This window comes from Phalacrocorax aristotelis, chromosome 6 (genome assembly GCF_949628215.1).
Source record: "Phalacrocorax aristotelis chromosome 6, bGulAri2.1, whole genome shotgun sequence".
NCBI classification, from domain to species: domain Eukaryota; kingdom Metazoa; phylum Chordata; class Aves; order Suliformes; family Phalacrocoracidae; genus Phalacrocorax; species Phalacrocorax aristotelis.
The window spans coordinates 15,242,617-15,266,206 of NC_134281.1; the positions used below are offsets into that span (position 1 = coordinate 15,242,617).

Here is a 23,590-nt window from a genome sequence, read left to right on the forward strand (position 1 = left end):
GAGACTAAATAAAACCATTCCTCTTGGTTGCAAGTTTTCTTGAAGGCAGAAGTAACACATGAAAAGCAAAATTAGTTAAGAGGGAACAAAAGTAGAGGACAGGGCCCAAAACTTATCATATATGATGGAAAAATTAATTAAAGACTAACACGTATAACTATGAAATAGTTTGCAATGTTCATTTTGACTTTAGAACATATATACATACCTGTTTATCTAATAAATTTTTGCTTACCTGGCGTAATTCTGACAATCCTTTGAGAACTGCTTGTTGTCTCTCTCTAATTTTAACTACATCAGGATTTAGAAGAGGATCTCTAACATGATCAGAGCTAAAAATCTGTCGTGGCGTTTGGTAAGAATCTAAAAGTAAAAGTATATCAAATCAGTTAACAATACTCTCTATGAATTGTTTTAATTTTGAAGCAGATTTTCACAGCTTGTGAAAATCAGGTATTACTTGCTATTAGATTACAATCACTATTTTTAAGGCCAACAACACTTAGATTCCTAAACCCAAATCTATATACAATAATACCAGAGAAGTGCAATCATACTTCATTAAAGGTAAACAGACATAAGACAGATAAAAGAATAAGAAATTTCATTGCTTTTTAAATTTTTTTAAATCTTTTTGTGTGTGTGTGTTTTTTAATACAGAGTATCATTTGGCTGCACAGGCTTTCTGTACAGTGCTGTGACACACATGGGTTGCTGCAAAATTCAGTAAAAACAAATATCAAATTTAATAAACTGTAGCACTTTGAACTAAATCACTGTAACATTTCTTCTCTTCTACATGAATCAGTTCACAATACATTTCAGTACCATTAAACTGTCGATACTGTGGGTCATGTGTTGAAGGTCTAGTCACTGGTGCATCTGGATCAAGATAATATACTTCATTTGTTCGAACATACGGAATAAATTGTGGAGAGGGAGGTCTTCCAGCTTCTGTAACGGGAGAAGGGGAGCTCCTCTGCTGTGTATCTGTCTTGATATTTTTCTCTCTTCTACTGTTGTTATGCACCAGGAAATTAGATGCTTGTATCTGTTTTTGTTGTACTTGGTGTAATCTGTTCTTAACTGATGGAACAGGTGGCGATTCAGACCTGTATGAAACAACTTCAGTTAAAAAAACCCAAACAATACTTAAGTAATGTGGATAATTTTCTCAAATAGCAGAAACAAAGAAACCTCAGAGGATAGGACTTTTTCTCATTTACTCTGCTTTTGTACCTGCAGTTTGTCTGGTCTTGTGTATTTTTAATAGTAGACAATTAGATGCATCTACATTCTTTTTAAAAAAGTAAAAATCAGGAAAGAAAAGCATATTAATGTTTTTATACATTTCATTAATGCAGAGTACTGACATACCTTTCTTCATTCAGATGATTTTTCTGTAACTGTTCTTCCTAGGAGAAAACCAAGAAAGTCAAAGTAAAACAAAAAGATCCACGTGTTTTAATATAAAAGCTTTCACTTTTGAACAAGTTTGTTCTGAAATTCCAAAACAACTGTTTGACCTGGGTTCAGGAGAAAGGTATTTATCAAAGACTTGCATTAAAGAGACTTTTAGAGTCTGTGAAATTAATTAAACAAATTACAGGAGGTTTTGCTCCAGTTTTCTATGTCTTTGGCAGCTCTAAGTACTATCAAAAACATTGTATGTATTTTCCAGTGACCGTGGAAAGCTGCATTTATAAATCTGAAAGATTCAGCCCAAGATAATGATTATTAAAGGAAAGGTTGTGTTTCCAGATACAGTCAGTAGAAGTTTTCCATTTAAATGAAAAATATTAACACATCCCATGCTTCCTCTGGTATCAGACAATGATTACTTGCCTTAATAATCTGCTTAAAATTCATTACCCCACTTCTCAGGTACAAAATTCTTGAACTTTCAGCTTTCAATAATTTAAGCACAAAACTTTTAGATTTACCATTAACCTCAAATAAACCAAAAAACTCAGTTTAACAAATGAATAAATCTTTAAAGATACCTATGTGAAGAGTTATGTATTTTCACATACTTTTTTTAAGACCCACAGCTTCTAAAATATGTGTACGTAGCCAAAGTAAACAACTGGCTAAACAGAACTGAAGTGGCCACCTCTTCTATACCAGAGTGTTTCTATTGGAAGGTGTGAGAAAGTGAAGTGTCTATCCATATACATGTATATACATACAGAGGGCAAGCAAGCGAGAGAGAGAAGGTGGAGGGAAGGCATGAATATATTAAATAGTATTTGCTTTAAATGAAAATTGATTTTTTTTCCCCAGCCACAAGCAGTACCGATACATGCTTACTGCAAATGGAGAAGAAATGACTCCGCTAAAAATGATGCGTTTTTATGACCACAGAATACATCCTCAGTAATCCACATTCTTTGCAGAAATAAAAATTGTTTTCTTGAACAGGTACTCGTATACCTCAACCATCACCACAACATAATGACTGGACCAAAAAAGAGCAAGTCAGTGACGTCACTCTATCCTGCACACTGCTTTCAGTCAAGCTTCCTGTTTACATAATGAATCGATGATAATTTGGAAGACTGAAATAACCGTAAAAGCTAAGCCACAAAATCTAAATATGTTGTTCTGATCACGAAGAACGAAATAATACCATTCTGTACACAAAGGGTAGTAATAGGAAAATTCTCAATGCTTGACTTACAGAACTGAATTCCCATCAGGCAAAACCATGCGGAACAAGAGTCTTAAAAATACACATCATTGTTGTTAAAGACCAAATAGTTACCTTTCTGACTCGACGTCCCTTATTCTTCCTATTTATTTCTTCATGAGGTGAAAGAGACCCGTCTGAATAACCACCCTTTCTTGGGCAGAGATTCCCAGGGGTATTTCTTTCTACCAGCTGAAGGAGCTCCATTTGTCCTCTTACTTTGTTTTCTTCCCTTTGTTTTTGTAGCTGTTTAGGGTATCTTTCTGAGGCTGGAATGTATCTTTTCCCAGGCTTGTTTATGTTCCAATCAGGTCTTTTGCTGTATTTTTCTGAAGTCTTAATCTGTCTTTCTTTTCTTGCATATTGTTCATACAGATCACTGTAAATGTAACCATTCTCTTTTCCTGAAATTTTATCTACATACTGCATTTCCTTCTGGTATTTTTTGCTGCTAGAGGCTTCTTTATATTCTATGGAAATATCAGGTGATCCACAACACGCAGTTCTTTCCTCAGCTGACTCGGTGTATGCTGAAGTAATAAAGTCATCTTTAATAAAAAAAAAATAATAAATTAACTCCAAGTCTAAGCTACTGAAATTACTTGTTTGACTTTTGTATGCATATCAACCTGTAACCAGGGTGATGATGTTAACCAGACATGGATGCTGCTATACCATCCAACTGAACATTAAGTCTGGGGACAATCAGTGTATTCTTTAAGCTGTATTTTCGTTATTAGTTAATCATTAATGCAATAGATAATGTGTTTCTGTCAGAACCCCTCCTTTCAGACTCAAAGCCTAGTTTTTAGGTCCCAAACCCTCACTCTTAGTGCTTAGGGTCCAAACCTCTATTTTAAGGATTAAATTAAAGCCTCACTTTTAAGTAGCAATGATTCAGGGTACAAATGGTTGGGAGTTACTACTACAATCTAGTGTAGCTCAACTAATGCTGGGACCCGGAGCCAAAATTTAGCCAAGATAATGAGGTAGCTGAAACAAGGACAGCCTGCACGATGACTAAACCATGTTGCTTTAGGGGAATCAGAGAGGCCTCAAGATTCAAAGTACCTAAAGTCACGATGACATTTGGCCTTAAGAAAAGCAGATATACAGAGCCATAAAGATAAGGAACTGCAGAGCAAACGCTAAACGAGAACAGACCAACCCTCAAGGATAGTACATACGTAATCTCAGAACTGAGTTTGCGCGAAAACAAGGGTTAACTAGCGGACACAGGGAGGAGGAGTAAGTCCTTCATCCACAGACCCCTGACGACCACCCAGAGACACCAACAGGCATGCGCAAATGACGTCTGCATATAATGATTATGTATAACTTTTATCAGAAAGTTAATGAATATGTATATGAAGCATGTACTTAACTGGCACAAAGAGATCTGATGGAGCGCGTGTTAGGAGGAGCGATCCCCTGTGCATCCGGCGCAGTATGCCTGCCTTTTAACACTACATTGGTGTTACGAGGTTTATTCCCAATTTCAGTGACAAATTTACCATCACTGATTTTATTCAAAAATTGGTTGTACAGTTCTATATTGTTTTTTATTCTTTTTGATGCGGAAGATAGATAGGACCAGTAGAAACAAACTTATAAAGGAAGATGGGAGAAAAAAATCAAGTCACTGTAAAGCAAAATAATTTGTGTAAAAAGAAACTACATTATTTTAAAGTGTAGAATTCTACCTTTGTCATGGTATGCAATGGCAAAGAGCAGAACACAGCTTCTGTGTAGTTTTTCAGCATGCCGATGGTTTGGTCGTATTTACAGCCCTACTGGGAATAACTTACTTTCCTAATCCTTGTCTTCCAATAGAAATATTTTGTTAAATTTTTCAATTACTAACAGTCCAGCTTCTTTCTTTACTAAGAGGCATACACAAAAACATTATTTAATTTGTAAACTCTCCAAATTCACAGTAAGATTTCTACCAGTGCTGTCAAAACCAAAAATATTTACTGTTGCTTAAGCAAATAGAAACAAAATAAAGCTTCCATTTCACAAGTGATAGGGAGCCTAAATACAAGGCACAAAGTGACTGTAAGTTTCCACTGAATCTTCTCATTCACACCTCATCTACAACATTAATAGATGCAGCCTAAGTTTGCTCTAGGGTTTTTAACAGTGCAATACAAAATCAAGATAAAGAATGGAAAATATTCTCTCTAGACCCACAATTCTGTCTGGGTATTTAGCAAGAATTGTAGAAAGCTTTTCTAAACATTTGAATGCAAGCTCTTATTTTCTAATGAGTCTAGTTTTCTAATTTCAGAATTACTGACAATGTTCCTGCCAATATTTTCAAGGAGTCATTAGAACTCAATACCAAACCACATTACGTAAATCTGTGAACATTCACACTGAAGACTACTACAAATACATGTTTAAATGCCTTAATAAATGTAGTGCTACCTGGCTTGGGACCATGACTCTAAGCCAACACTGTATTTCAGAATGGGTGAATCTGTAACTGGTAAGTATCAAATATACAGACATGTAATTTCTTTTGAAGAATATAGAAATATATTGTCATATTCCAACATGCCTGTGCTTATCCAAGTATTTCTGGTTTTATTCCTTTCTGAATGACATTGATTTGGCCCTATAGCTCAGTTTCACAAATATGCTGTTCTCCTGTCTTTTAAATTTAAATTTAAATTTAAAATTTAGATTAGATTTAAGGGCTGAATACCTGTCTGTACAGCAGTGTTCTTCCAAGAAGTCTGCTGATCAATGTGGCTCTTAATGTCATCAGAAAAATTGCAACTTTGATGTGAAATGTCAGTATTACAATTTTCAAATTCTGTATCACCTAAAAAAGAAGTCAAATTGTTAGATTTAGTAACATATGTTCCAATTAAACTATGGTATCAAGTTATCAGACTATCGCAGTTTAGAACTCAAAGCAAGATTGAAAACTGTGATTCAGAGCCTAACACTCTCCCTTTTTCACTGGCAATCTAATCGACAGCACATAGGCCTGAATATTCCCTATATATTTCTGATATCTCTGTATTTCTTACTTTATGTAATATAATATTTGAAGAGGGGTATGACATCATAGGAGTAACTGAAACATGGTGGGACAACTCAAATGACTGGGGGATCGCAGTGGACAGTTACAAGCTCTTTCATAAGGACAGGCAGGGTAGAAGAGGTGGAGGAGTTGCACTCTAAGGAAAACCTTGAATGTATCGAAGTCAGCTATGGTGATTACAACTGCTCTATCGAATGTCTCTGGGTTAAAGTCAAAGGGGTCATCTCCAAGCAGGACCTCACAGTGGGCATCTGCTACCGACCTCCTAATCATGATGACAATGCCAACGAAGAGATACTTGGGGCACTAAAGCAAGCTTCTGACCAACAGAACCTGGTCCTTATGGGTGACTTCAGCTACCCAGACATCTGCTGGAAGAACAATACGGCAGCTCGCATCTCATCCACCAAGTTCCTGGACTGCATAGAGGACTGCTTCCTCATACATATGTTAGATGTGCCAACCAGGAATGAGGCACGGCTGGACTTGCTCTTCACAAACCGAGAAAGCCTGCTTTGTAGTATCTCGGTTAGTGATAGCCTTGGCTGCAGTGACCATAATATTGTGGAGTTCGGGATCCTGCTGAGTGTGCTGAAGGTCAGCTCTAAGACAAGGATTCTGGATTTTAGAAGAGCAAACTTCAGTTCACTCAGGGCTCAGTTGGGAGGGATTCGATGGGAAGCTCCCATGGAAGACAAAGGAGCTAGTGAGAGCTGGGAATTCTTCAAGAACTCTCTATTGGAAGCACAAAGCCAATTTATCCCCTCCAAAGGAAAGGGAAGTAAGCGGAGCAAGAGACCCCCTTGGCTCAAGAATGAACTCCTAGGTCTACTCAGATCCAAAAGAGAAGCGTACCAGAGATGGAGAAGTAGAAGATTATCAGTTGAGAGCTACAAGGGCATTGCCAGAGTGTGCAGAGACGCAGTTAGAAAAGCAAAAGCCCAATTTGAATTGCAACTGGCTGTAGATGGCAAAAATAACAAGAAAGGGTTCTTCAGACATGTCAACCGCAAGCAGAAACAGAAGGAAAACATAGGCCCACTGTTAAACAGAAAAGGAGAGTGAGTTACCAACGATGCAGAAAAGGCAGAGGTCCTCAACACTTTCTTCACCTCCATCTTTACCAGCACTGTTGGGTCCCAGGCTTTGGGAACAAAATTCCCGGTTGATCCAAACAGACCCACCATCGGTGAAGGAAGAGTTAGTACATGAATTATTACAGGAGCTTGACCCCCACAAATCCATGGGTCCTGACTCCATCCACCCGAGGGTGTTGAGAGAGCTGGCTGACATCATCGCAAGGCCACTCTCCATAATCTTCGAGAAATCGTGGAGAACAGGGGATTTCCTAGAGGACTGGAGGAAGGCAAGTGCTACCCCTATCTACAAGAAGGGCTCGAGGGAGGATACGGGTAACTATAGGCCCACCAGCCTTACTTCAAACCCTGGGAAAGTTATGGAACGAATCCTCCTGGGGGCCATCACAAGTAAAATGAAGCACGTGATTGGGAAAAGCCAACATGGCTTCACTAAGGGCAGATCATGCTTGACAAACCTGGTGCCCTTCTATGACAAAGGGACTTGCCTGGTGGACATGGGGCAGGCAGTGGACATTGTCTACCTGGACTTCTCCAAGGCATTTGATACAGTCTCCCACAGCCACCTCCTGGAGAAATTAATGTGTTATGGCCTAGACAAGTGGTCTGTGCAGTGGGTGGGGAATTGGCTGACAGGCCGCACCCAAAGGGTGGTGGTAAATAGCTCTTTTTCCAAGTGGCAACCTGTCACAAGTGGGGTCCCCCAGGGATCGATATTGGGCCCAATGTTATTCAACGTCTTCATAAGTGATCTGGATAACGGGATCAAGTGTAGCCTGATGAAGTCTGCCGATGACACCAAATTGAGCGCAGAAGTAGACACTCCAGAAGGGAGAGCTGCTCTGCAGGGAGATCAGGATAGGCTGGAAGAGTGGGCCAACAATAACCTTATGAAGTTCAACGAGGATAAGTTTAAGGTCAGGCACCTGGGAAAACGTAATCCGGGAGTGCAGCACAAACTGGGTTCCACCTGGCTGGAAAGCAGCTCTGTGGAAAGGGACCTGGGGTCCCTGGTGGACAGGAAGCTGTACATGAGCGAACAGTGTGCTGCTGCGGCCAAGAAGGCCAACAGGATGCTGGGTTGCATCAAAAAGGGCATCACCAGCAGAGATAAAGAAGTCATTATCCCACTCTGCTCAGCGCTTGTCAGGCCACACCTGGAGTACTGTGTACAGTTCTGGTCCCCTCTATACAAAAAAGGATGTGGCCAGGCTGGAAGGGGTCCAGAGAAGGGCCACCAAGATGATCAAAGGACTGGGAAGCCTGCCATACGAGGATAGGCTGGGAGAACTGGGTTTGTTCAGCCTTGAGAAAAGGAGGCTTAGAGGGGAGCTCACTACCATGTACTGGTACTTAAGGGGCAGCTACAAAGAAGATAGAGACTCCCTTTTTACAGGGAGTCACATGTTGAGGACAAGGGGGAATGGACACAAGTTGCTCTTGGGGAGATTCCAATTGGACACGAGAGGAAGATTTTTCACAGTGAGGACAGTCACCATTGGAATAATCTCCCCAGGGAAGTGGTTGACTCGGCCACGTTGGGCACCTTCAAGAGTTGTCTGGACGGGGTGCTGGGCCACCTTGTCTAGACTGTGCTCTTCCTAGAAAGGTTGGACTAGATGATCCCTGAGGTCCCTTCCAACCTGGGATTCTGTGAAGCTTAGTAAAATACAACATTCTCCATATTAGTTAACACTGATACTTGTTTGGAAGGCTCTTTAGATAAGCTGAAATGAAATTTGGTTCGTGAAGCAAAGGAACATTTTCTGACCCAAATGCAGAAGGGGGAAAAAAAACCAAAACCAAAACCCAGCAACAACTTGCATGCAAACACCGAAGGAATAGGCAAACTGAATATGAAAAACTTGTACTTGCCACCAAGATTCCTCTGAAGTTTTGAAATGTCATGTCCCTTCTGAGCCAAGTCTCGAATGCGCTGTTCTTGTTTTAATCTCTGTGCTAATTCTTGAGCTTTCTGCATGGTCTGGTAAAGCTCATTTGTTTTAAGAGTCACAAGTTCCTTTAAAAATGTAAATATATGCGATCATTTATTTTGAGAATAAAATTAATAGGCGTATTTAATCTCCATATAATCCTCCAGGTTTACATATATTCTTATTTTGAATAAAACTTTTTCTTTTTAAAACAAAACCAAAACTAGTTGAGAAGATACAATATGTAACATATAATTTCTATGATTATAAAAATAAATTCAGAACCTCTACTGTGCTCATTAAAGATGTTAAATCCTAGCATTAAAAAGCAAGCATCTATATCCTCAAACTTATTTAGATATTTAACTTTCTAATAAATTCATCTTTTCCTAAATGCCATCTGATTTCAGCCATCTATGACTTCCTATATCATGTGGTTTAATTAAAGAAGCCTAAATAAAAATAATTAACCCATCTTCCTTCTACTTGCACAAAAAGGAGACAATAGAAGCCTCCCTAACACAGGCAGAACACCCCTAAATATGAGGGTTAGTTTCCAGACTCAGCAGGCTCAAGGTGCAGGAGACTGGGCCAAGGAAAATCTCCTTCCCAAACTGCTATTACCATCTCATCCCCATTTCCTACTGCATTTACAGGTGGAAAGAATAACAACTGATAGGATAACATCTTTTGAAGGAGCTGAACTATTACAGAGGAAGATGACTTTCCCAGTTTTTTTCCCAGTTTGTTCTAGCATCTACGGGCAGATGCTACAAGTTTCTGTCCAGAAAATGCAGAGAAATCAGGGAGCCATATGTCTGCAGGTTTTAGAGGGGTGTGTGTTTTTAGAATCACAGTCTTATGACGTCATGGAATTATGCTACTGTTCCAAATATGAAGCAAATGTTAATGGCTGGTACTGTGCCAGAAGGAAGAATAAAACATCAGACAAAGCTTTTAACCTTTTACGGACTCTTCTGTAACAGGTAAGAATGTATACACATGTAAAATTTTTATGTACCAAAGGTCAAAATGTTACCTTTGATTCAACTTTTGTACGAGAGGAGTATGTAAAGCTCAGCAATAGTTACAGAGGACAAAGCTCTAGAACATGAATGACTTTTAAAATTATTTTTCCAGAATATATTCTGAAAAGTATTTATTCTGGAGTGAAAGCACATCCAGTCAGGTAAAGTTCATGGTACTGAAGCAACTTAAAAGCATCAAGTTAGCAACAACAATTGGATCACATATTTGAGTGGTTTTTTTTCTTTATTTTAAAATTCGCATTTTAAAATGTATGTTTCATTATTTAAAACTACAATTCCATTTTTGCCTGTTCTTATCCATTTCTCTTAATGAAAAGGCCCTTGTCCAGAAAAAGAAACCTGCCTTAAACTCAGATCATTCTACAAGTTTATTAATTGAGGAAACACATTTTGATTTCAAATGTCTAAATTTCAGATAGTTTTAATTTTCAAAATTATGAGGCAACACCATTTTGAAGGTGAAGAACAAGAACCATTTTCTGCAAAACCCAGTATTATTGCAGACTATCTGCACTAAAGAAAATGCAAAACCCCACCTCCTTTTGTTTTTGTTTCAGCATGTCTTCTTCAAACTGTTTCTGCATTTGTTCTTTTTCTCGTGCTAGGCGCTGTTCTTCCTCTTGTTCTTCCCATTTTCTCTGCTCTTCCTCCAGTTGTTTCTTCTTCCGTTTTTCTTCTACCTGAGCCATTATTGCTTTCTAGTAGTATCAGAAAAAAAGGAAAATTAAAAGATATAACATTAGAGGTATTATAAGCTATATATTCTAATACTTCCATATAGGTGCCTAATAATTGGATTTGGACAAATAAAAAATTATCAAGACAATTTCTTTCAAACGCTTCTGTTTCTTTTAATTTCTCACAAGAGAGTCAGTTGCCTTCCCCCCGCTTTTTTTTTTTTGTTTGGAGGGGTGGGGGGGCGGCAGTGAGAACCACCAGCCCAATAAAGCAGTTTGAAATACTCAGAGAGAAACAGAAGTAGCTTTTTATGTTTTCAAAAAAGCTTTATTTTTCTTGTGAAGAAATGGTGGTCTGATTTTTACCTTATGTACTCAAAGCTAGTATTTCAATCTAGCAGAAAAACAGCTTAACCAGAACAGGCTCATTACATTTATACTAAGTCACTGTGCTAGAGATGTCATCATGCAGATATACATTCAATTAGAGCGTCACAGAAGTAATGTAAATGACAGTAAGGTAGATAATCTAAAGATTCATGGAGTGGGTACCTGTAAATATCAGTCCTCCCAATGACAGTGAAGACTGAAGAAAAATGCACACAAATCTACTAGAGCTCTAAAGAGTGCACTGTACGTTTTTTGAGGCAAGAATTCAGTTACAGAAATGCAATCATCTCTGTACAAACATTAAAAGAAAATGGTAGAGTCTAACTGAATGAAATACAATTAAACAACTGTAAACATGTAATCTGAAGCATGGAAGTCACTCACTGGATTCTGGTATTACAGCTCATGCTTTATTGATGTGACAACACTACCTTTCATCCTATCATCTCAGCAAAATAGTGTCAGTAAAACAGAAGCCTACCTGATGTTCTAACTGTTTCTGCCGCCGCCTGTCTCTCTCTTCAATCTCTGCAGGGTCCAGGAGTGCTGTCATTGAACGGAGGAAACTGTGAACAAAGAAACATGTAAATGGTTTTAATCATAAGAAAATAATCCTAAAGCCTTCCTTAATTAGGATCAGCTAGATTTCAAGTAATATTTTCATACTGATATTATTGCATTGTATTAATTTACAATTATTAAAATGAGGGGTTTGCACTGTATTAATTTACAATTATGAAATTCATTCTACTAAGGAACAAAGTATGGTTATTTGCAGTAAATTTTATTAATGAACAATGGAAGCACTTGTGTCATTCAAAAATGAAACAACAGGTATTTCTGAAAAAAGCAAAAGCCAAATGAGTAAGATCCAAAGTTCAGATTGAAAGAATCTTACTCAATTTTTAAAAAATTTCTGAGGAGGTATCAGAAATGTACCAGCTGGGAAGATGAATACCCTTACAAAGCTCACTCACCTGACTTTCTGACTGTATTCCAAAGCACTGTTTTTAGCAGCTTTTTCTGCATTTTCCACCTTTGAGGGCATGGGGTTGCCTAAAGCTGCAGGTGAAAAAGGGTGAATAAAAGCAGTCAGCTCCTTAGGGTCAGGTGACAGGCAAAGACTTTCAGGCTGCTTTTTGTACATTCCATTTAGGGGGTGTTTTGCATTAGCATTAAGGTGGTTCTTTAAAGAATCAAAATGCATTGCCCATCTGTCATGCTCTTCAGCCTAAATAAATATGAAGCAACAAAAAAAAAAAACAGAAATGCGCTCAATTACGCTGTTTCTATAAAGTATGGTTAACAAAACAGACAATACACAATTGTAAAACAGGAACATTTTAAAAGCTCTGTTGTGGGGCTGCAATACAGACAGTAGTTAATTCCCTAAATGGGAAAGCAGAAGTCTTACTGTTGCTTAAAATACAAGTCAGATCAGAATTATACTGCTGATCCATATACTTGGTCAGAAAAAACATACTGCTACTATATTTTCAGGAAAAAAAAAAACCCCAAAAATTAGCAAGTATAAAAAAATTTGAAAAATAAAAAAGTAAGTGAACACGGATTCAGGCTTTTTGGTACTGCTTTTTCAATTTATATTATTATTCCATTCCATAATTTTTCTAATAGTCCTGGGAACTGCTTGATTGAGAGGTCAGTACCCTGCCCACTCTGCCATACTCTCCTTTTGTTGTGTACATATTCTCTCTCTAGTAACATGAACAAGTGGCGGTTCTACATTTACCCTCTCCATTTTAATTCTGGATGGTAGCAGGATGAATGTGCTTTGTGCACAGATATTAATATCTAACTTCCTATTTTCAGCTAGACAGGCCCATTATAAAATAGGGCTTCTTTCAGAATCTCTTCCACCCACAGCTGCCATCATTGCTAGCCTAGCAAAGTACCTAAAACTGCTTAGAGGTGACATACTGGGTTTAAGTCTCCCTTCTGTACCAACCAGGCGTATCTTTTTGGCTCAGTGTTGGCAATTCAGATATTCCAATAACAGATTTTCACCTAAGGGGCCTTTGTTTTTGCTATAGGTACTGAGAAGGTTTTATCTTCTGGCTAAAAAACTGTTTCCTTGGAGGGACTGGAGAATGGCCGCCTCAAAACTTGCATTCTGCAGGAAAAATTCTAACATAATCTAATCTGATCAGCCTTCCACGAGTCCTTTCCTTAAACAAGAATTCCCTTGTGTCATAAAAGTTTCACATATATTTTAAAAGAAGCAAGAAAATCATATTGTAAATAATAAGAATCCAAATTATTCTTCCTTCTGTTCCCTGAGTTTTGTTCCCTTTGAATACTCTGTGGTGTAGAAGCAGATCAGAGTAGATGGACAATCTACATTATTCTTACGCAAATCTGTGGTGCAATATGCAGAAGGGTTGAGAGTATAACACAAGACCTGAAAAAAAAAGATGTTGACAAAAATGAGATTAAGTACATATTAACTTCCATTCATAAAGAGGCTGGAAGTGAGGTTGCTGTTAGGTTGCTCACTGGTGACCACAACCATCTTCCCACAGCACAGCTATCAAATTAAAAACCAAGGCAGCTAATGAAGGAACCTTTCACAGCTGTGTTCCCTTCAGAGTTACAAAGCTCAATTTGCAAAGGAAATCTGATTCTTTCAACAACTGAGGAAATGAAAAGATTTGTGTTGTGTGCAGGTATGTAACCAACCTTGGCAACAAGGGTTTTTTTTGGAGGGTCAGTAGAAAAAGCTCTCTTCCATTACTACAAACAGTAGAATTAAAATGAAATATTTCTATCTAGGAGTTGTGTAATTGCTTCAATTGAGAGTAAAAATGGTAGCTTTTTAATCCAGAAGGCCACTGACTATTAACATTCATGTCAATCAAATTTTGGTAACCAAGATTCTTGTTAACTAACAATACAGAACATCTCATGATGTGAATATATCTCATGCATGGTGAAAGATATAATCCTGGGTTTAAAGCTGTGTACAGGATTTTGGAAATCTAGATTCTAGCCATAGGGCAATCTCACTCTGTGTTTCTTCACTTGAAAAGACAAAGAGTCTCTGGAAGACTGTGTCAGTATGAGGTTGTATGCAGAGTATTCCCCTGACCTTAAAACTACTAATATAGTAGAAAGAGTAACATGTAAAGGAAAAAAGTCAGCTTCCATATGAAGAACCTCCAGGTGTAAAAAATAATTGACTAAATTGGCCAATAGTGACAGTATCCCTTCAGGTATTCCACCTGCAAAGCAATTATATTGGCCACAGATGCAGCATAAGAGACCTACATTCAACAGCCTGGAAAAACCAAAGGGTAAAAAAGGTAAGGCTATTTTCTTCAATACTTTTTGGAGTACAAGTGTTTAAGAAAGTTTCCTAAGAGTGTATGTACATGCATGTGTATATATGCATATCAAAATAATATTGCTAGAAACAGGATTTGAACACCACTGTGACACACTGTAGTTGTCTGTAACATTTCTTCTCCTTTTCTCATCTCCTTCCATAGTCTACAGAAAATGTCTTTTTACAAAGTGTCTGGCCAGGGTCTCTACAACACCTTCCAAACCCTAGTGCTACCACACAATGGTGGGAAAGAAGACAAAGTATAGTAATATCACTGTTTTCATCTCTGCAGCAAGCATTTTTAACACATCACACCAGACACATGGTAGTCTGTTCTCTGCCACCGAAATACTGGAATAAATACTGGCTGAATGTTCAGTTAGACTGGCCTATGGACTTATGGTGAAAACCTGGACATGCTGCAGGTAATTACATCTTTGTGGCTACTTCATTAGGTCTACGATTTCATCTTTTATTTTTTCAGAACAAAAATGGGAGAGAAGAACTTCTATTATTCCAAAAATTTCCTCTAAATCACAGATACCTTTGATAAATTAAGTTTTTCTTCTATTTTTCGTAGCTTAGCTTCTTCCTTCTGTTTGTCCAGCTCTTCAAGCCACTTCTTCTGTTGCTCATGTTTCAAAGCACTAAGAGGTTGCTCCTGTGGCACAGCTTCCTGAAATAAGAAAGGTGCTAGTCTCTTCCTCGGACAAAAAAATTCAGTAGCCTTGTCTAGCCATACAGTTAAGGACTTGGCAGAAAACATTGCCTTCAGTTGCTGGGCACAACTGGGCTGTTCTCTTGCACAAAAAAATGAATGTAAGTTTGTAATGTATGACTGCTCCATAAAATGCTTCAGTTGTTAGAAAGACGCTAAATAAGCCAGTCTTTGAATACTATTCTAACTTGAACCATCAGCCTCTCACTCCAAAAAACCTTACTTCTATGTATCATGAATAAAAATCCCTTCCTTCTTCCTATGAGTTACTGCTCAGTCTCTGTTCCAGGTAGATTCAGCACCACGATCAACGAGACAGTTGAATGAACTGTCTCAAGTAAATTCTAGATACCATCTTCTGTTACTGCTTCTTAATGGATATCTGTATTATTTAAGAGACTCCAGTGGCACTGAGAACTTATAATGCTATCTGACATAAACCACTCTTCAATCAGTGCCTACCAGCAATAACTCAAAAACTACTTCTTGAACCTTCTGCCAGGAATGTATTTTTTTAGTGTCTTCTATTACTGATTGGTTCCCACTTCTCTATTTCTTTACTGTGTACTTAAAAGCTAAGTAACACTTCAGCTCACACCTCTAGTACTGTTCCTCACATCAGCCTTGAAAATGCTCGGTCTTCAAAGCATCAGTATTTTGATAAGCATTTATTCAGACACAATTCCCTAGACAGGGCAAAAAGGTCTACTGAATTCTTCTGGTTTAGAAGAACTTCTGAAGATACACATCTGTGGTCAATAAGTTAAAAAAAAAAAAAAAAACAAAAAAAAAACACAAAAACCTGCATGCAATTTAATATCTTACCCATAAAAGAAGTGCAGTGCAGTTGACAGCTGGTAAGTCAGAAGAACTGAAATCAGAAGACTGCCCAGCTGGAGCACTTGAAACATTCAGTCGAACTTTATTAGCCTCTGTGGTTAAAGCAGTTGTACAGACACAGTTTTCCTCAGTGGTAATAACTGAGTCAGCTGGACACATTGTCTGCAAATACAGTGACCATGAAGTGACTTGATTTATTTAGCTCACCTGTTTTGTTTGTATTAAATATCCCTTATCATATTATAAACAAGTAAATAATACTTCTAGAAGCTGCTAGTCATTAAAACTTCAGCCAAAACTTGTAACTAAGCATTTCATATCCAGTGTTTCTTCATGTAGACTGAAACAAGTTCTTATGGGGCAGAGTGGTAACTTTCCTAGGAATGCTGAATATGACACAAAAAAAGCAATCTGCTGTGGGATATCTGGAAAGCCAAGGACACGTAGTGAACAATCCAGACTCAGGCTGTGTGGACTTAATCTGCCTGTGAACAAGAAGGCCTCAAGGATGTCGCAAGTTAAAACCAATGTATGTAGCTCTTACTAACAAATGTGATTTTGTATTTACCAAGACTTACAAAGTGGCGTTGTACAAACTTACTATGGAGAGGTGCAGGAGGGCATTACGTCTTCCTAATAAGTTGCAAATTCCAAGGTTGGCCACAGACCCTACCCTGTGGACAGGGGCGGTATCCCATACCATCAGTGAGAGTGTGCCGTTACAGTGTAGCAAAACCAGGGCAATCCACATTCGAGAGTTGCTGATGCTGCTGGTGGCTATCCTTACCATAAAGTCCAAGGCCATACTGGCCAATTAACAACAGGCTGGTGTGTAATAAGGTAGTTAAAGAGCTATATTAGCCGTGCTGTGTCTGTAATAAACTGGCATTTGCTTGATCATATTGGTCGTGTGCTGTGTCCGTGACTTCTGCGTCAACAATCTGCAACCCTACCTTCTGTTTACCAGCAATCAATGTCACTGGAGAAGGAGTCTCATCTGAGCATAATGTATTCATGATGCAGCATTTTTAGAGGGACAGCTGACTTTTAAAAAGGCAGGTTAGAGTGAAAAGTGAAATTGCTATGTTTATTATCTAAGCAATCAAATATACGTGAGAGCTCATGAACAATGTAAACAATTATATAAGCACGAATTACATCTGAGACTATTCCTCAGAACAGAACTAGAAAAGATTTATAGCTTTTAGTTAGGAATCAAGATGGAAGGACAGGAATGGGTTGTTCATACTACAAAGATCTTAATTTGTGAAGCTACAAATTTGAGCAACAGATAACTGTAAAACAGGGACCTGCAGCAATTTGTGCCACAAAAGAGCTTGAAGTGACTGCTGAGGTTGAATTCTGTATTCGTACAGAAAAGAAAACCTTATATGAATTAAAAGTTGAACAGTGCTGTGGAAACTGTGTACTCTGCTTCTATTTATTGATAGCCTTACCTTATCTGGGTCAGCTGTTCCCACTTTCTCTTTACAGGCTTTATTATTGCCAGGTTTTGCCCAGAAATGACCCACCTCTCCCTCCGAAGTTTCTTTCCATTTCTTCTTCAGTGCTACCTGTTCATCTTCAAAAAAACACCAAACTCTAGTAAGACTTCCTAATACAGATGTGTAGCAGCTTTAAAAAAAAAAAAAAAAAAGCAGCAATGCATGCCTACCCTGTAATATTGACTGTAAAATGGACTACAAGAGTAAGTCACCATTGTCTGACCAATCATTCTAAACCTGACTCAGTTCTCAAGAGGATTGCAGCTGAACCTCTGTCCAGAGATGTAGAGGTAATTGGGGAATCTCTCTGAGAAGACTACAAAACACAGAAGGCTTAACAATGTCCCCAGGGAAGAAGGAAAACCAACAGAAATAACCAAGTATATAAATTCTCTCCATTTTATTATACCAGTCTTGGACTACTGTAATATTATTAAAACCAATGGAGCTATACATGGAAGCTACTGACAATGCAGAATCAATCCTCAAATCATATGGTCTATACCCAAGTTGAAACAAAACACAATGCTCCTGCATGTGAATCATAAGAAGCTTAATTTGTCAAAGAGACTTTACTACTGTGTTAAACATCTTTATTTTTCTACAGAGATTCCCCTTGGTTGGTGATGGGGTAGGATTGCAAACTGTTTCAAGTTCAAATTGCAACTTTATATATTCAGTCATGCTTGCAGATTAGGGTGACACTTTTCCCATTAAAGAACAAATGAATTTGTTAATGAAAATGGCTACCAACTACTGGAAGAACATGACAAAATCGGTGGCAAGTAACTGCTAAAATATGAAGTATAACTGAATATATTTTGGCTAAAAAGCATTTTTTGCAAGAAGTTATAGATAATGTTTGCATAAAATTTTGGAACTCAAGAATCTTAGTCTGTCTTGGAGACTAATAAAACTATAAACTTTCCAATTTGTAGCAACTGCACTGATAAAAGTAAATTTAAAAGAGCATAAGGAACACAAAATTTCTTGGCATCCTGAGTGTAATAAATTGATAAAAAATATATTCTGTATATCATAAGTACCTAATTCCTTCTTCCATTGGGTCTTTCTAAATTCTAATAAGGCTTTCTCGCCTTCTCTTTCACCCAAGGTACTAAACACGTCAGCAGGTTTCCATGAATCCTTTCTATAGAAAAGGAGGGAAAAAAAATTTAGTTTTACCTAAAACGTTAATCTGTTAATTTTAGAGGTAACTTTTAAATTAGTATTTATAAAGATTCTTACTGTGATTAAGAATTACAATATGAATCTTTATTGGAGATAAAATTTTTGTAGACAGTAATGCAAATCTACATACATATCTTTCTCTCCTGGCTGCAGATATGCTTGTTGTTTCCTGCTTGATTCAGAGTTAGCTTCATTTGGAACTGATGAAACTTCACAAGCTTTTTGGAGCAACACTGTGATGTTTTCCTCTGATGCCTCATTAGTAGCTGTGGTAGAACATAAATATATAAAAATATATATAAATATATATGTGACCACTAAACTTTCTTCAGCAGAGTATATACTTTAAGAACAGCAGAAATCTGCAAATTCCGCACTATTTGACGAAACTGTTTTCAGCCCTGCTTGTATGGTTGAGGCACGTAAGTTACAACATCGCAGGGTATTTTTAGAATGCTAGACTTAAACACTATTCTTGGCTAAGAACTCAGACTTTGGGACTCAACTGAAGGGTGTCTTGTTCTTAGTGGCAAAGAGCTGACCACCTCCATAGGTCCACAAACAGGACTAAGTATGTAATACAAGATATGCGATAGTTATGCTTCTGAGTAGAAGAATTGGAAAAAAAACCCCAAACTATTCAACTATAATGTTACAGTTAGGCAAAAAGATATATGTACATATTCAGGCCAGAGGAAAATCGCACTACTACTCTTGAGACACACAGCGAGAAATTAACTCTTCACAAAACCAGAAAGACCTATCCCTTTGAGGTACTGCTTCTTCCAAAACTCCTAATCATAATTCTACAGTGCAGTTCTATGTTTTTCTCCCCGATGTAAAATGGTTTATTTTTTCATGAAATATTGACAGAATTGCTCACTGTTTTGCTCTTCAAAGTACTGGAATACTACCAAGCAATCCTTAAATTTTACTGTTAAAATTACTGAATGCTTGGTTCCTCACAGTAAGAAGCAATTTCATATCCATAACAGCAAACAGTATTTTGTCTGAGACCGTTAAACATGAGTAGCATCTCTGCAACCTGCAAATAAACTTAAATTATGAACTCAAAGTTAAGCTTTCACATTTTGCTCTGTTTCCATAAAACTAACTTATTCAACTATTGGTATCTTACCCATTTCTTCTTGCTTTTCTTTGTGAGCCTCAGAGATGCTTCCAGTTCCTCCTTTTACAGTCATCAAAATCTGCTGAAGCTGTTCTTGTGTTAAACACACCAAACTTCTTAGGTCTTCAGCTGATACATGTGGGTTTTGAGGTTTCTGTTTACTTTTTTTAACAACATTAGGGTTCTCTGAATCAGGATAGCTGTTTGCACTATCTCTTTGGAAAATCAGAGTGCGATCTTCAGTTGTGGCTTCATGTGAGGAGTGTTTAGTAACCTGTGGTTTTTCAATTTTTGTCATTGATAAGCTTGATTCACTCCTTGGTTTTGTAAAATTTTCCTGCTTGATACAAGCATTTTGTGTTGACCTCAGAACATGTCCAGTACGCCTTATTCTCAATGCCTGTTTAGGTGCTCTGGCTTTATTACCCATCTGTTAAAGCAGTAAGATTTCACCATATATTAAATAAGGAAATAGATTTGCATAGGTAACAACTAAAACCAAGATTGAAGCAACAAGTAAAATAAGTGTAATTTTTCTTCTCTGTTACATCAATAGAAACTAACTCAGTATAAACTAATGAAATATCTTCAGGAGTACTAGGACTACTTTAGAAGAGGATATAGCACCTAAATTTGTATATTTAAAAATGACAGTATGAAAAATAACTTTATGTAGCATAACATTTAAAGGAATTAATAAACATTAATTCTGCTTTTCGTTGGTGTTTCTCAGGCATAGCTTCAAACAGGTATATATTTTCACCATAAAGCCAGTATTATTTCGATCTTGATTTTTCCATTCTGTACTGAAGTTTTATCCTTTTCAAGCTTCTTGATGTACACTTGTAATTATCTCCTATGTACTGAGACCTTTTTCTGCTTTCTTTCCTTCCCCAACTCACTGCATTCCAGGCTACTCAGAGACAACTTAGACAACTAATCTGGAGCTTCGGATCCCTGTTTTACCAGAATCCCTCTAAGGTCTCTGTCCCTGTGCTGCTGTAACTTCTTGGCAAAGTAAACTAAAGCATTTTGCAAAGGTAAGAGTAGTCATAGAATTTTTAATTAGCCTTTTTAACAGCTATTATGAACCTGAGAAATACTTATTTATCTTTCATAAACATCATTGATTACAAGTATTTAGACAGTTCAAATGTGTTCTCAAATTTTTGTGTTAACGAATTAGCTAGTTAATTTGTGTGCTCTAACCAAAAAAGTAATTTTTACACTTACCTTCATTGCAGGCTTTGATTTATCTTTTGGGAAACAAATGCAGAAATATGAGACATATTTAATAATAACTTCCTCCTGAAAAAACAATCTTGAGAAATTAATAAACTGTTACATTCATCTTATTTTTGCAAGGGGGGGGAAAGTACCTTCCCCACAACATCTGCCCCAATTGTATTATTTTACTTTTTTTTTTTTTTTTGGGGGGGTGGGTATTTCAGTATACACACTTCAAAAGTATGTTGGAAAAAAAATTAGATATATTTCAATACTTATTTCCAATTTTATGTAGATCTAATAAAATTATTGTGAGTCTGATCCTCTCCTGCTACTCATTCTGTTTCTCAGACAGCCCTGTGGTAATGGCTTGTTTTTAATTGCTTGGTTTTTGTGACTTTTCAGTTTGCTTCCTGTGTCATGTCCTTTTCCAGGATAGTCCCTGCATCCAACCCTATAATGTTATCTGTCTCCATCACTGACAGCCTGAAGAAACAATACCTGCATAACCACATCACCCACTATTGTACCCTTCAGTCTTTTAACCCGAATCCTAGGGAATGTACAGAGATGTAGTGGTCTCAAAACAATGTTAAGTACTATGTTTAATATAATACTTATTAATAAAGAATATTAGAATACTGATTAATAGAGGCAATGTGGTACTCAACACAAGAAATCCTGCACATAGAGCTAATGGAAAAGGGGGAGAAAATAGTAGGGATGATGTTTTAGTGGAACGTGTGTTGGAAATAAGGCTTCTTCAGCTGCACTATGCAATTATTGCTCTGGCAGTGGTTGTGCACATTTTGCACTGGTAGCACCTATACTTTTTTTTAATTACCAATTTAAGACATTGGGGAACACTGTTCGTGAAGTCTGCAAAACTACACTATTAATAGTTTCCAACCTAGATGAACATTTTAAAACTTGGGAGTATGCTAAATTGTTGTCTTGTGGGGACAGGCATTAAATCCTGAATCATCTTTATGATATTTCAGTAGTAAGGGTGCTCTGTGGCCATCTTTATTGCTGGGTTCTCAAGCACTCAACACTCATCTGACTAGGTAGAAGTCACTTTTGACTTCATCCTGGCTATTCAGAAAAGAAATAAGGTGGGACTCTATGTGCTATGCAAACCCAACCTCTCTGTGGAAAGGAGAAAGAAGCATAAATAGGGTCTTTGCCACTACAGGGGGAAATACATAAAGGTGAACTCCAAAGTGCTGCTTTCAGGTTATCTTCTTTTTTTTCCCACTGTAAAAGTGAAACAACTATCTCAAGTAGCAGCTTAAGCTACTACAGAATAATCCTACTTTAGCCCCTAAAACTGCAAGCAGTATTTGACAGTGCAGAAAACTGAATTTCAGAAGAAATACAATTTGATCCAATTTTTGACACTATTAGAATCAAGGAAGTGCTGTTTGTATCAGTTGTATAAACATGTTCATTCCTGAAGAAGACTGACTGTTCAAGGCTAATTCAAAGTCAAAGATAATGCTTTATCTTAAAGCACTCTGGGATGGACACTGCCCCTATCCAGCTGATAATGTTAACGATGGTTGGAAAAGGCAAAAGTTGTAGCATTGCTTTTTAGGTGTTGCAAGGTTTTGCCTCCGGTAGACTGGTATTCTTTACTGACTCAAAACTTTCCCATAATGCCTCGTTAGACAGCTCTCTGGTAAATGGAAAAATGAAATATAATTTAAAGGGCATTAAACGAAGAATTTCTGTATCCTGACTACTATGCAGAACAGTTAGGGAAAGTAGACTTGTGCTTGTATAGAAACATATGTCTGACAAATCACAATAATATAATTTATTAAAGCTTAATTATGAACATATACTGGAAAAGTCAACCTCAGAAGGTAGTAATGAGATCTGGCCTAAATAAACTGCTTACTGAAAATTATAAACATCAACTACCAAATACTAAAGCTGTTTTAAAGTCAGAAATGTGACTATAATGATGCAATTCTGTGTAAATTAAGCAGAGAGTTATTAGGTCTCTTTCCTTGGAAAGTAAGGTGCTATAAAGTTATAGAAATTCACAGGTTATGTCAGTCAATATGTAATAGTACTTTTTTTTTTAATGAATGGAGAGACAAGCTGTAAAGAGTCAAGACTACTTGCCAGATGTTCACTAGTGTGCAGACTACTCAGAAGTTCAGTATCATCCCAGACCAGTGACCAGCTGGTAGGTAAGAGGACATGTAAATAACAATGCACAAGTATTCTTATTTGAAGAATATTTCAATAAAGCTTTGCTTCACATTGCTTGGATCTTAAGTTTAACTTCAAGAAGCTTTAAAGATTACTTGAGATAAATTATTTTTTAAAAATACCGGAAGAAGCTAAAATTAGCCTAGGCTTTCCATCCAACACTTCAGTTTCAAGCTTCAGTCCATCTCTGCAAAATATGAGAGAGAGAAGGGGGGGGGAATCTGAAATATTAAATAATCTGATAACGGTAAGACTTTTACATTAATAACAAGGACAATTGTACTTATTATAACACTGTATTTACTGTTGGTCCAGATGGTCTTTCATACCCTAAGCTTTCTATGTTTGTGAGACGTTACTTAATACAAAGAAATCAACAGGTCTTGAAGAGGGTATATTTTTGATACTGGAAAATTTGGATTTGCATGCTACAAAGTAAATCTTCATGCTGAAGGTGGTACTCTGCGTTGTTATACATAGCAATATGCCTCCCTCAAGAATTTAATATCCAATAACATAAACT

General features: G+C 37.3%; 1 protein-coding gene across 6 annotated transcripts in view; it reads right to left on the reverse strand.

Moving 5' to 3' along the window:
• The window catches only part of CCDC66 (coiled-coil domain containing 66), a 30,372-nt gene that overhangs the window by 5,673 nt on the left and 1,109 nt on the right, over nt 1-23,590 (reverse strand). For 4 of the 6 annotated variants that reach the window (XM_075096160.1, XM_075096161.1, XM_075096159.1 and 1 more), the window contains exons 2-18: nt 23,190-23,254; nt 20,851-20,873; nt 19,627-20,047; nt 18,619-18,754; nt 18,344-18,447; nt 17,250-17,374; nt 15,778-15,954; nt 14,779-14,910; nt 11,869-12,122; nt 11,373-11,457; nt 10,361-10,522; nt 8,717-8,861; nt 5,400-5,519; nt 2,765-3,237; nt 1,378-1,415; nt 829-1,112; nt 236-363 (exon numbers count right to left, since the gene is read on the reverse strand). In XM_075096160.1, the coding sequence (XP_074952261.1) occupies nt 236-363; nt 829-1,112; nt 1,378-1,415; nt 2,765-3,237; nt 5,400-5,519; nt 8,717-8,861; nt 10,361-10,522; nt 11,373-11,457; nt 11,869-12,122; nt 14,779-14,910; nt 15,778-15,954; nt 17,250-17,374; nt 18,344-18,447; nt 18,619-18,754; nt 19,627-20,047; nt 20,851-20,873; nt 23,190-23,254 (2,872 nt within the window). Of the gene's footprint in view, nt 1-235; nt 364-828; nt 1,113-1,377; nt 1,416-2,764; nt 3,238-5,399; nt 5,520-8,716; nt 8,862-10,360; nt 10,523-11,372; nt 11,458-11,868; nt 12,123-14,778; nt 14,911-15,777; nt 15,955-17,249; nt 17,375-18,343; nt 18,448-18,618; nt 18,755-19,626; nt 20,048-20,850; nt 20,874-22,977; nt 23,042-23,189; nt 23,255-23,590 lie in introns of those variants that run through there. The other 2 variants (XM_075096163.1, XM_075096164.1) reach the window with 2 other exon arrangements.